This window comes from Parasteatoda tepidariorum, chromosome 4 (assembly GCF_982258835.1).
Source record: "Parasteatoda tepidariorum strain Cologne lab strain chromosome 4, Ptep-v5.0, whole genome shotgun sequence".
Classification (NCBI taxonomy): Eukaryota; Metazoa; Arthropoda; class Arachnida; order Araneae; family Theridiidae; genus Parasteatoda; species Parasteatoda tepidariorum.
In genome coordinates this window covers 21,373,903-21,388,342 of record NC_141758.1, presented here as the reverse complement: position 1 = coordinate 21,388,342, position 14,440 = coordinate 21,373,903, and the positions used below count along the sequence as shown (strand labels likewise).

Sequence of the window (14,440 nt, the reverse complement as noted above, 5' to 3'; positions counted from 1 at the left end):
TAAAAAATAGGCTACTAGAAAACTCTGTTACATTATCGGAATAATATTTGTACTAAAATATCAAAAAAGTAGTTTGAAAAAAATTCTTCGCATTCATATTCAAAAATTTATTAGTATTTGATTTTGTAAATTAAAGAAATTTTAAAGATGAATTACTGTTTCTCTCAGACCTAAATAAGTGCAAATTTGTAAAATTATTGTAAAGAAGTAGGTCACGTTTAGAAAATCTAACCTTTAACGCAGAAAAAGAAATCGGTGCTTCATGCTGTATTTAATAACCATAAACATACCTGCCAACTCTCCCGGATTTTGCGGGAGATTTTATTTTCATATTTAAAGTGGTAGTAAATATATACTATTTTTTCTTTTATAAATTTAATTTTTATATGATTTTGATCACCACTACTCTTACAAAAATTAACCTTATATATTAATATGCGTTACTATCATGGTTGTCAACTTAATTTTTTTCAAATACAACGTACTTGTTTGCTTAAAATTGAAGTTTTAATTCAATTTTAATACCACTGGGAAAAATGATAATGGAAGGGATTCAAAGTTGGCAGGTCTGCATAAATTATTAAATATATTTTTACCTATTTTAAGCTACATTACAAAACGACAGAGTCGTACGGGCATCAGTCACCATTTACCACACTGGGAGTCTTCGGTCGGTGGGCCCTGCACTCTACCTGCCTGGCTTTTCTAGCCCTAAAACTAGCATATTAAAGAATTATCCCAGAGATCGGGGCTATGCAGTAAATGCTGGGCTGAAAGCCTACATATATATCAAGACGGAAAAGAGTAAGAACTGGTAACAAATAAAATTCATTTTTTAGCTTTTTTTTCAAGAATAAAAAGAATCAATAACTACCAATTGTTTTTAACGGATACAATTTTTATAATGAATTGCTTCGTCGCCAGAAAAAAAATTAATCACAGTGAATTGTTCATTGTTAAGAATAGTTTAACTCCTCCCGAATATTATCTAATATTGAAATAGTTCTCCTACCAGTATTTTCTCTTTTCCGTCTCGCTTTCAGGCCTGGGTAAATGGTGACTGATGCACGTTAAATCTGTCGAGTAACTAACACCCGTATTCACCACGCCGAGTTAAATTCAAGAGTAACTCGGGGATCGGAATATCCACGGTTCAGAGTTACTCTCGGATTAACCCTCGCTTTTTATTCTCCAACCGCTTTCAACAGAGGATTTCACAACTCGAGTTTAACTCTTGCAGGAAATATAACGAGGCCTTTGATTGGGCAAGGTAAAACCATGTGACTTTGTATATAATATAAACACGTGCTGTTATATAATATAAACATGTTATTTGCTGGTTTCCAAATGCATAAAATCTTACAGCAGTTAAAACTTTTTCCGTTGGAGTTAAGGCATTGTTCCGATCTGTATCAGATTCCAACTTACTGCCAATTTTGGAGATAAGTTCTTCAATCGTCGGTTTTAAGAAACGATATCTTTCAAAAAAGTCTATTTCATCTAACTCTTCTAGGTCATTATTTCTGATAGTTGGGACATATCTTTCCTTTCTTTCAACAGTTTCAAGAAATTCAAGCTCAAACGCAGCGATAGAATCCTCCATCTTTTTTGTTTACAAGCTCCTCGTGAATAGGTTACCCTCCGATAACTCGGCAAAAACGGAGGGTTACCCGGAGAGTCAGAACTGTCGATGAAATCTGCGAGTTTGGCGAAATTTCGGCTGGAGAATAAAGTTTCGCACTAAACTCGTGATTTTACTCTTACCCATAGATTACCCGGAGGTAATCCGTGTTGGTGAATACGGGTGTAAGTCATCCATGTTCCCATAACAAATTAGTACCTCTGAAGGTACTGATCCGGGAGTTTTCTGGATTGGTACGGAGTTGAACAATAGTAATCGTAAACCCAACATTGGGTCGGCTGTTCAACGACGGATATAAAAATAATAATAGTAGATAAATAAATATGCTAGTTATTTTTTGCAGGCTGTATTTTTGATTATGAATCCATACACAAAAACATACTTTTTCTAAATAAATATAACTTTTTCCCCATGTTTTCCTTGTGGAGGGGAGAGGAACCGCAGTTTAGAAAATATGATCCTAAAACTTATGGTCAGAAGACTTAGTCAACAGTTTGTTTTCGTGTCTTATTGCACGCGGAAATTTTTTTAATTAATTTTCGAAGAAACATAATTTGAGTGCTGTAGATGTGTGTAAAGGATTTCAGAATGCTGATGCTGAAGTAGCAATGATTCGGATATCTCTTACAAGGGAGACTAGGGAAGTGTGACTCGCTAATTTTGAAATAAACTAGTGGGATGTATGCCTTATGAGGAATAATTTAAGAGGGCAACATTCGTTTCGGCCCATAGAAGGTCCTGTGAGAGATAAAAAATAATTCAATATATAGAAAAATCGGTATTTTATTACTTCAATGCAGACTATTAGTTATTGTAACTGTACTGAAAGAAAACACAAATAATTAAGATCAAAAGGATAAAACTTCTTTGAAAAAAACGCGCTAAGAAGCAGCAGAAATTTCAGAAAAAAGTATCAATACAAAACAAATGAAATAAAATAAAAATATGACCACCGAAGCAAACGGACCTATTCTTGACCTGTGACTGTGAGTTTTTAATTTTCTGATGATTTTTATTGATTTTCTTTTCGTAATTTGCTTATTCTTTTGAATGTATCTTGTTTTTCCTGGACCTCTATACAAAACCATTGGGGTACTGAGGGAGATATTTTAAGCTTTTGCTTCTCCCTCAAATAGAAATGGTTTTGTTTTTAATGGCTACCGGGGCCGGTACCCCCTGAAGACGTCGGCTTCGGTGGTCATATTTTTATTTTATTTCATTTGTTTTGTATTATTGTAACTGTCTCATACTCCAATTGATTTATAATTAATTGGTTAATTAGTTAAGTTGCTAATTAATACATTAAATATCAAATTAATGAATTAATTTTTAATTAATTATTAATTAATTGTCAATTAATTCATTATTAATAAATTGATTTGCAATTACATACTCCAATTAATTTGGAAAATTTTTTGAAAAAAAAAAAATTAAAAAATATGATATCATTTTTTTTTTAAATTAACCTAACAGGTTTTTCTGAAAAACTACAGCAATATAACGCTTCAAAATTGATTTTGACAATAAATATGCATTGTATAGTACGTGTAAGTACCACAAAATTAATTGGAGTATGAGATAATTACAATAACTAAGAGTCTGCATTAAAGTAATAAAATACCGATTTTTCTACATATTGAATTATTTTTTATCTCTCACAGGACCTTCTAAGGGCCGAAACGAACATTGCCCCCTAAAATTATTTCTCATAAGGCATACGTCCCACTCGTTTTTTTCAAAATTTACGAGTCACACTTCCCTAGTTTCCCTTGTTAGTTTAATTACCTTTGAACTGCTCTAAGTAGTTTATCTTCAAGGAAATTCCACTTTAATTAAAACATATCTTTACTTTAAAAAACTAAAGTAACTTTGTCAAACAATCGAACGGTTGGCTGCTTAAACATTTTTCGAAACTCGATGATTATCCCATGTTTTGAAAAAGTTACCTGGTAAAACTGATTCTATGAAATGAAATAAAATAGCATCACTGCATATTTTTCGTTCGTCACATCCAATGATTCCAGGGCTCTAAATTGAGCTTTTGAATTCCCATATAATTCAGCTACAGATTTTATTCACACCTTCCTTTTTTAACACTTAACTCAAAATTTCTCCAAGATAATATTCAATTTAAAATTCATCATTTCTGAATCTCAATATTAAAAACTCAATCACTTTTTCATAGTTTTGTTTCGAGGGAGGAAAAGTTTCGGTCAACTTATAGGCGGAGAAACATGGTTTCATGCATCTTATCTTTATGCCCTTCATCTTATCATCATTCTTATCTCTCTTATCCAGCATATCATCGGTATGAATATTTGAAAACTGGAACCAAAATCTAGTACAATCTTTAAAATCACCATCTTTATTTTTCAATTCTATTTATGATTACAGTACCTGTCATTTAGTATAATTGGAATGATTTATGATTTTAAAAACTCAACCGCCTTCTCGTAATTTTTTTTCGAGGTAAAAAAATTTTTCGGCCAACTTATAGGCGGAGAAATTTGGTTTCATACACTGGAGCAAATATTCAAACTCATCTTCACTATCCAGCGCAACATCGGTATGAGTTTTCGAAAATTGGGACCAAAATCCAATCCTATCTTTAAAATCGCCATTGTGTAGATCCGATCATTAAATCAAAAGTTATTCAGGGTGGTCCGTTTTTTGTTTTGCTCTCTATACATATGAATACTTCAAATTAAACATATTTTTCAAAATTTAAGTACGACTTCGAAACAATTTCTACTCCGTGCTTAGTCAAAATATATCAAGTATGAAGAGGTTAGAGGGGACTTCGTAATCCTATACTTCGGTTTTGACCCTTTATATACCTAATTAAATCATTTATATCTCGGGGTGAACAAAATTCCTGCAATTCCAATTCATTAAACTATTAATACCTTACGTCAGTCCATTGGCAAAATATTTTCTGAAACTACGCAAATTCCGTAGCAGGGCTGGGCATACTTTTTATTGGAAGGTGCTTTAGCCTAACCATTTAAATGCTAATGCTTCATTTTTGGAGCACGTCTCTTTTTCACAACACGTCCTATTTATCTTTCGTCTGGTTGCTCAAATCTTTCATTCTCAGCACATAAAATTGGAACAACTTAATTCCTGTCAATTAACATATATTAATTATATATCATGCGATATATATCATTTCTAAAATCAAACAGTTGTTGCATTTTTAGTAAAATTAGTTGCTAATTAAAGACTATTTCCATTTTATTTATATACCAACTAGCTACCACGTTTTTCATAAAGGCACTTTTTCAATCAGTGTAAAATAAAAGTCCGGCAGATAAACGGTTAAGACTGTTTTTCCGTCGTAATATGAAAGGACGCTCTTTTTTGCGAATAATATGCTAGTTTAATAACTGCTGTGAGTTTGCAACTGTTACTCATGACTGTTAGGACAAGTTTAACCTATCTAAAACCAGCGCTCTTTTCCGCGAATTTTGAAAATGGTGCAAAACGTCAATATGGAGAAAAGCCACAGTTTTGTGAAAATGAGAAGCGTTTGTAGTCTAATTTTTTAATATTTAAAATCTTACTCATGACCTGCTCTTATAAAATTTTGAAAAAACTGAGAATTAGGTAGTGATTTAGATAATTTTCGTCTTGGTGGAAAAATGTCGCCAAATTGGCAATTTTTACAAAAGTTTTATAACTTCTAAAATATTTAAGTTGTTTGTACGTTCCAAAGTCCTGGTAATTCTTCATGGCAAGATTATACATATAGTTTAAAACCATCAGATTGCTTCGAGTGAAAGGCACTTAAACTATGGCTTTGTTATTTTCTTTGGTGGCAGAGCTTTGAAAAAACACTGTTACACAAAGTGCATTAAATGTGGTAAAACAATTTCCTTAAAAGGATCAAGCAATTATAGTCCAGATATTGTATTAAACTAAAATGCTGAAAAAATCTTATTTTACAAATATTCAATGTTGTCTTCTATTTTGTACAGGTTGAAAATAAGTGTCCAGAATGGCTTCCACACAAACGATACCTCAAAGGCTACGGAATGTTCTTCAAGATGTGGCCACCCCTTTTCAGCAAGTCCTACCCAACGTTTGTTGGTAAGTTTTGTTGTGATGATTCCTTAAAAAAAAAAAAGAGACATTTTATCTTCCGGTTAGAACTAGTTTTTACCAATACAGTGTAACAAGCAGCGTATGTTCAGTTACTTAATCTAATATAAAAGCGGAGCTGCCAAAATCCTACACATTTTGTAAAATATTTTATGAAGAGTTGCTAAATTCGATTGTTCTAGCTCTCCACATTATTAGCAGTGATAGAATACCATCGGTAACTGAAAATGCACTAAGCGGTATAAACTCTTTTTTGATTTATTTAGTCTATTTAATTCTAAAATAGAAACTACCACCATGATTTATATTGTACATGATTCATTTTTAAAACCAAACATTATTTGATAACTAAAGTGAAAGAAATTGAAAAACTTGTAAATTTTACTCTCTTGCAAGTGATTTTGCATTTTATGTATCCCAGATTTTAAAATATTTGTCAGAAAATAATTAAGTAAGCAAAAGTTTTTGAATTTTTGCTTAATCACTTAAGGATTGTACTGCTTGCAATTTAATTAATTCTCTTGATTGCTTAAATATTGTGATGCTCAAAATCTTTGTAAAAAAAAAACGTTACGGCGGAAGTTTGGCTACCATTTTAAATATGTGGAAAAATCTCCGGAAAAAAAACTGGAGAACTTGGTAGGTCTGTTTTAAAGAATGGTAGATAATTAAAAACTAAAGCGTTCAGAATTCTTGAAAAATTTGTCAAAATTTTAAAAATCTCACAATGAGACAGCTGTAAGAAAGATTTCTACATGAATTTTTGAGTCATATTCGTGTCGTTGTGTGAAAAATAACTTTAAATCCAATTTACGAAATAAAGAATAACAAATTAAAATATAACAGTAATAATTTAGCTACCACTAAAAGATATTTTCCTAAAAATCGAAATAAAGTGTCAGTTCCTGAAAGTCGCCACACTCAGATACCTCTATACCCATAAACTAGACCGAAAGCTTTGCAACGGAGCATGTACGGTAACAGACTGCAAAAATCATAATTGATGTTCGTGAACGCTAGTATCTTCTTAGGTAGAGTAGACACTCTTTGATTTAATTCTTGATCAAAGCTCAGCGCTTAGTTGGTTAAGAGGTTACATGGGTTTAACCATTACTTCACACGGTTTCTTATAAGTAGTCTACGCAGATTTTTCAAAAAGCGATCCGCTTGTGCGCAGGAACCCAATTTCTATTTTGAAAGTAATTGAGAGAAATTTATCATATATATTTGAGAATTGAATCTGTAGTGGTTGACAAGTAAATAAAACAAACCAATTATATTCATAAATTAGACAAATTTTTAGACATATATTTGGTACCACTTTCTAATTTTTAATAGATTTCATATTAAATGGTTCTTTAAATAACTGGTTTACCCTCATAGTGGTCTGATCCGACTACCTACAAAAAACAGTGTGGAGGCTTTCAGTTATAGAAGGAGCTGGTTTAACACAGCATAAAAAGCATATTTTATTTAAAATTTTTAATATAAAATAAGGCTGTTTACCTATCCGGAAAAAAATTAAATGGTTTAAAATTTCTTTTACTTGCACCCTTTATCAGTGGAATTAAACTATTTATCGTTACTCAGATTAATTTACTGTCATAAAATTCATATTCAGTTGATAAGAATACACGTATGAATTTTTTTCGAGAATCGTGTATTTCTTTATTTTTCACTTAATATGCTTTGAAAAGTCTTAACTCTTTCTTCCTACTACGCTTTACGTATGAGAGGAGTGGAGAAACTTACTATACTCTTCCCTGAATTATAAAAAAACCTGATTAGAAATATATTATTCAATTGCAAAAAAAGTATAGTGTGCTAAGAGAAATCGATTTTAGATATGAAATCAGCGACGCAAAAATCTCATGAAACTTTTCCCCTGTGTTATCTAACTTATTCTGCCAGTTAAAGTTATTAATGCATAAATGATCGATATTCGATTTGTTATTTTTACCATTTTTAAAATCGGTCATAATACCCATATCTACAAATTCTTACGCTGGTCAAAAAGTTTTTTCTTTCTTCGAATGGTAGAGAATTGCCGTTTAAACACGTTGAATGCCCCGCTAATTTTACATGGCTTTCCCGTCTAGCCAAACGGTAACTAACCACAATCTAAATTTACAAATATTAGATTTCTCAAATTTTTTTAAAAGGTTTAGTATGTGACTTCTTCATCTATCTACATACCCTCCAACTGTTACGGAATTTCCGTAGTTTCAGAAATCAACTTTTCAGACGGTAGCAAAATTAATGTCTTAATGTTTAAAAAAAATTAATTTTAGCGTAACTTATCCACTATTACTTATAAAAGTGCAGGCCATATGGCTAGATTCTTAAGTTCTGATAAAAGTTTTATGAGAGATCCATTTGCTTTAAAAATTTCTACTTTGGTTCGCTACCACTAGAAAGAATTATTTTCAAAATCCTCATAAGTTGGAGGGTATGTCTATCTATATTGCCCTTGGGCGACTAAGACTTTAACGTTAGGCATAAGATATATGAAAAAAGTGGTGAATTACATTAGCCTTTGAATTGTTCACAAATAGTGGTGAATAAAAATCTACTAAATTGAATTTATTAAACCAAGAATCACAATTAATGAACTACCACTTGAAAATATTTATTCGCTTTCCATCTCTGTGCATTAAAATAAAACTATTTTTCTGTGTTCTATATTGCATTAATTTCTTCAAACCATTCTAGTAATGATAATAATATTAAAAATAACACATTTACTTGAATTATGTGTTTCTAATAATCTTGGCCTCGCCGATCACCGGTGACACCCACGGCGCTACGAACAAACTCAGTGCCGGTCACCCCCATAGCATTCAAGGCGGTAATGGACATTGTAAATTTACATTTCATTGAGGTTTGGCTTACATATGAACACACTTATAGTAGGACTGCCGCACTCGACTAAAAATGTTTAAAAAAAAAAGTGTCTAATAAAATTCAAAGTCTTATTAAAGATATTAACCCCTTGACATACGAAGACGTCGGGGATACGTCATTTGTTTCTTATGTCAAAACAATAATTGACGTGCCTCAGACGTCTTCAACGCAGAGATGCCAACTTGCTCCGGACAGCAAATAAATATATTTTAAAGTGGTAGTTTATCAATTGTGATTCTAGGTTTAATAAATTCAATTTAGTATATTTTTATCCACTACTATTTCTAAATAATTCGTAGACATATGTAATTCACCACTTGAGAGTAATTCAGAGATACCATAGCTGCCAACTCTTCAGGTTTTACCGGAAGATTTAATTTTCATACTTAAAGTGCTAGCGAAATTCAGGTTATTTCACTAAAATTTTTGAATTACAATAATACTTTTAAATCAGTTTGACCTAGACTACATATAAATAATTAAAACAATTATATAAAAGCATTTTATTCCTTACAATAGCGAATTTCAACCTGATTAAAATATAAATATATTTTTGAGGAAGATAGTTTTTCGGTAATTGTTTTACTAACACTTGGAAAATCCATTCTCGAAAAGAGTGAATGTTGGTAGGTGTGAGATACCAATTTGCTCCGAAGAGCGTCTAAATATTTTCAAATGGTAGGTTTTTAATGTGTGATTCTTGGTTTAATAAATTCGATTTATGAGGTTCTTATGAATTACTATTTCTGAATAATTCAAAGGCTTATAAAATTCTCCACTTTATTTCAGTTATGTCTTGCTAAACCTTTGAAAATTAGCCGAATATCTGCGAATTTTAATTTGTAGTTATCTACCGTTTTTTAAATTATTTTATCGTATCCGGAGCTGTTGGCATCTCTGGTAGTTATTTCATGCTATATCTCTTAAAAAGCAAGCAAAAATAGTCAAATATTTTCAAAATTTAGTTTTTAGTTATTTACCGTTTTTTAAAAATTATTTTGGGATTATCCAGAGCAGCTGTCTTCTCTGTCAATATTCCGTTGCGAGTTGTAGTTTACAGTGCAATCAAAGATATCAAGAATTAATCTGTCATAGGGTTAAAATTAGCAACCTTTGTTAGCATAGGTAACTTCAGTTATTTGTTGAAAGTGATTTAAAATACTCATCTCATATGTGGTGGTTATCCTAGCATCAGCCCCGCCAGAGGCTCTAACTAATTCATCTGAGTGGGAATAAATAATAAATCGCCGAAGCGCAAATGAATGGTACAAGTTGGGGTTCAGTGACATTTACTGAGTGAAAATTAAAATTAAGTAGCGAGATTAAACAAACAAATTTAAAAGAGAGAAGAGGTTTTTGTGGCAGACTGCCTCGCCTCCCTTCGAGGTGATTTAAAATACTGTTTTTGTTTTAAATATGGATAATTTGAAATGTGAATTGTAGTGTTAGTTGCGATTGACTAATGCAGGATATAATAACTAAATTAAATTTTTATCTCTTTTTAAATTTATTGACTACTGGTATATAACATATTTCAAATTTTTTTTAAATGCACTAATAAATAAAATTATTTCAAATCACATTTATTCAAATAAAAATAAAGTATAAATATATTAATTTTGTAATCGCATTAAACACTGAAATTTAATCACCCGAAAAATTCAGAAGAGTTGGCCGAATAGGGGAACTCTGTTTAATTAAAATTTACATATTCAGACGTGCCAACTTTTAATCCCTTCCATTATCATTTTTCCCAGTGGTATTGAAATGGAATTAAAACTTCAATTTTGAACAAACAAATACGTTGTATTTGAGAAACCTTAAGTTGACAACCATGATAGTAACGCATATTAATATATGTGCTTCATTTTTGTAAGAATAGTGGTGATCAAAATCATCTAAAAATTAAGTTTATAAAAGAAAAAATAGTATATATTTACTACCACTTTAAATATGAAAATAAAATCTCCCGCAAAATGCGGGAGAGTTGGCAGGTATGCATATTATTTAGCGACATTATTTAAGGTTACTTTTTTGCATGAAATTCTCTAGATATCATCAGTATAAACTTTTCAATTCAAGCAAAATACTTTTTCTTGTGGTATTGAACTAAAGTGGAAATTATTTAACCAAGCAGAAATTTTACTACACTTAATTCGAAAAACTTGTAACAAGCTGATATCTTAAATTGTTTACATGCAACGGTGTTCACTATTCTTAATTTATTGAAATATTTATGTTTGCCTTTTTCCACCATTGGGAAAAATATTCCCTGAAACGATGTTAGTAAGATAAAATATCGAAGGTTGCCAATGGAAGACTAAAATTAGCACTTTTTAAGGGCATATGGCATTTAGGATACAGTAGATAATTGACACATAAAACTATTTATATGAATTATATGATATGTAAATTATAGTGGTATATATCATTGAATAAATAAAGAGATAATAATTAAAACAAAGGGAATTGAGTTTCTACCACTTTTTACATAAACAGTCGCCTGTGGCATCGCAGTATATGCATACCTGCCAACTTTTAATCCCTTCCATTATTATTTTTCCCAGTGGTATTAAAATGGAATTAAAACTTCAATTTTAAGCAAACAAATATGTTGTATTTGAGAAAACTTAAGTTGACAACCATGATAGTAACTCATTTTAGTATATGTGCTTAATTTTTGTAAGAATAGTGGTGATCAAAAACATTTAAAAATTAAGTTTCTAAAAGAAAAAATAGTATATAATTACTACCACTTTAAATATGGAAATAAAATCTTCCGGAAAATCCGGAAGAGTTGGCAGGTATGCAATATGTGACAGAAAAGTTATATATTAGGAAAAAAAAAAGTCGTATGTGTTACAACTTTTTTCTTAAAATTTAATTTATTATATATAAATATTGTATTGAATATCTTGTTGCCGAGTAGCGAGATGATTGCATTAAATGACGTAGCAGCCAGTGGCAGCTATGGTTATTTAAATTGGTAGTTCTGATGGCCGCTTTATAAGAGCATGCCTGCTAACTTTCAGTCCTTTCGAGGATGATTTTCCCCAGTGGTAGTTAACTAGAATTCAAATTAAAATTTTGGGTAAAAACATTCGCCCGCGGGCCTTGAAAATTTTAAAAAGTGGTTCCTCGAATAAAACAAATGTCGTTGTTCTAATTTCTATGTAACCACCACTAAAAATTGTTTCCCAAAAAAAGTATGTAGGCATGAAAATTCCACGGTGCTGTTCCACTTAATGATAAAGTGGTATGTGAAAATTAGAAATATATTTTAACGTTAACTTAAATTTACTACCACTACTAAAATTTTTCAAGGACCGCGGAAACCCGGAGAGATCACCATTTACATTAGAGATGGGCATCTGATGCCTTGCGATCCTTTTCTTATCCATCTTGAAAATAAAAGAGAAAAATTTACATGAAAACAGTTAAAGTTGCGACCCTTTTCTTATCCATCTTGAAAATAAAAGAGAAAAATTTACATGAAAGCAGTTAAAGTAGCGACCCTTTTCTTATCCATCTTAAAAATAAAAGAGAAAAATTTACATGAAAACAGGTAAAGTTGCGACCTTTTTCTTATCCATCTTGAAAATAAAAGAGAAAAATATACATGAAAACAGTTAAAGTTACAGGGCGCAAAATGGAGTGCATAGCTGCCAATTCTTCCGGTTTTCCCGGAAGATTTTATTTTTATATTTAAAGTGCTAGCGAAATTCATGTTATTTGACTAAACTTTTTGAATTATAATAATAATTTTAAATTAGTTTGACCACCACTATATGTAAATAATTATAACAAATATATAAAAGCATATTAGTTTTTACAATAGCGAATTTCAACCTGATTAAAATATAAATATATTTTTGAGGAAGATAGTTTTTCGGTAATTGTTTTACTACCACTTGGAAAATCCATTCTCGAAAAGAGTGAATGGCGCTCTGTCAAATTATTGGGAAACGTCGGAAATTTTGATTGAGTAAAAAAGGTAAGTGAAATACAAGTGAAAAAGCATTACAAAGAATAAAATACACTAAAGAATGGATAGCATTTATGCACAGATGAAAAATATATACAATTAGCAATAAAAATTGATGAGTTAACAATATTCCGATTGCAATTTTTTTAGACCACTTTACCTAGTTTAGAAATCCAATGGGAAGTGATATTTTGTTAGTGACCAATAAGGTGAAAAATTCGTAAAGTTCTCTGACAGTATTGCCCTCAACGAAAAGGAATTCCATTCCAACGGAGAGAAATTATGGGAATTATTTTCTTTAGGTACCCGTGATTGTAAATTAAAAATACATAGTTGAGTACTAAAAATAATTTGATAGTCTTCTTTCTTTTGGGACAGGGGGTGGATCAAGTGGTAACTAAAAAGGAAAATATTAATTCAGATTAAACAAAACCAAGCTTCTACAAGGCTTGAATAAGATATATCAAACACTTCTATACTAGTTCTATGCAAACAATCTTTCTTTTAGCAGTTAATGACTTCGAAGATTTTACACCGGAAAAAACTGTAGGCATAATTTAAAAGATCATGTTTAAGTTTCTATAATTGTTAACCATGAAAATTTTGCATATGACCGAATTGAGCGTAAGGACTTATCTTTAATTTAAATACTACTATAATTAAAAAAAAAGCATTCTTATTGTAAATATTGCAATCCTATAAAAGTATTTCAAAATTGCTGGTATTGAAGTAAGAAAAAGTTATTTATTTTACAATTTCCATTCTATTGGCTATCATGTCATTTGAATACGGGCTCTCCAAAACTTTTTCACAGTACATATCAATTCCCTCTAAACAGGGTATTCGTCGAGATGAGCCACAGTCATGTTCTGTCCAGTATCGCAAAAACTACGCTGAGGTGAGTCAACGATGCAAATAGGCTCGAAGACAGCCATGTCTGGTCGAATGTCTAAAATTTGATACGGCAAAAGTACGAGATGAGTCTCTTCACAGAGAAAGCACATCTTCCGGCAGGAAATTAAGGCTGCATCGCCAAACGATTGTTTGAATATTCTTTTAATCTCTAATTTGGCAGAGTGAAATGACAATGGTCTTCTTTCCTTTTCAAGGATACCAGTAAAAAAATCTGCAATTTTCCCCTAGAAAACAAACTTCATTTTCTGTACACCTCCTATAACTGAAAGCCTCCACACCGTTTCTTAAAGAATGTCCTGTCAGACCATCATGAGGGTAAACTTATTACCGATTTAATCTTATTTATTCAGTGTCCCTAGTCCGAAGGACTATCTACATCTCCACCGAAAATTTAATTATCATAAGGGAGGAAAGAGGGATTAGAAGTTAACGCAAGCGTGAGATATAAAAATGAAACATTGCTTAATCGAAAAATAATAGGCGAAGAAAACCGCAGTCTGGGTTAAATACAATAATACAAATACTGAAAGGTAAACTTATTTACTGATATAAACTATGTCTTACGGTGTTCCTAGCCCGTATGGCTATCTACACCTTCATCTAAAATTGAATGTAGAATAAGGGAGGAAAGGTGTTAGAGAGGTTACGCAAGCGTATACCTGTTGAATAGAGCAATGATTAAACAATGGGTTGAGCGTAATAGAACGCTGTCTAAGTTAGCTAAAATACACGATAAACAGGGTAATAAAATAAACACTGGTTAAGAATACAAGAATATATACATCGGGAAACAAGCGTGCGAGAGTATATAAAAGGCCCTTTTAAGGGCCAAGAAAAGATTCTCGATTATCAAGTGATAAAGGTAAAAGTCAATGAATTAGCATAAAATAATC

At 31.4% G+C, this 14,440-nt stretch overlaps 1 protein-coding gene across 1 annotated transcript in view; it reads left to right on the top strand.

The window, feature by feature from the left end:
- LOC107442841 (platelet-activating factor acetylhydrolase-like) overlaps positions 1–14,440 on the top strand; it is a 165,164-nt gene that overhangs the window by 14,779 nt on the left and 135,945 nt on the right. The window contains exon 2 of the mRNA XM_043044717.3: positions 5,620–5,731. Coding sequence (XP_042900651.2) covers positions 5,620–5,731 — 112 coding nt within the window. The remainder of the gene's footprint in view (positions 1–5,619; positions 5,732–14,440) is intronic.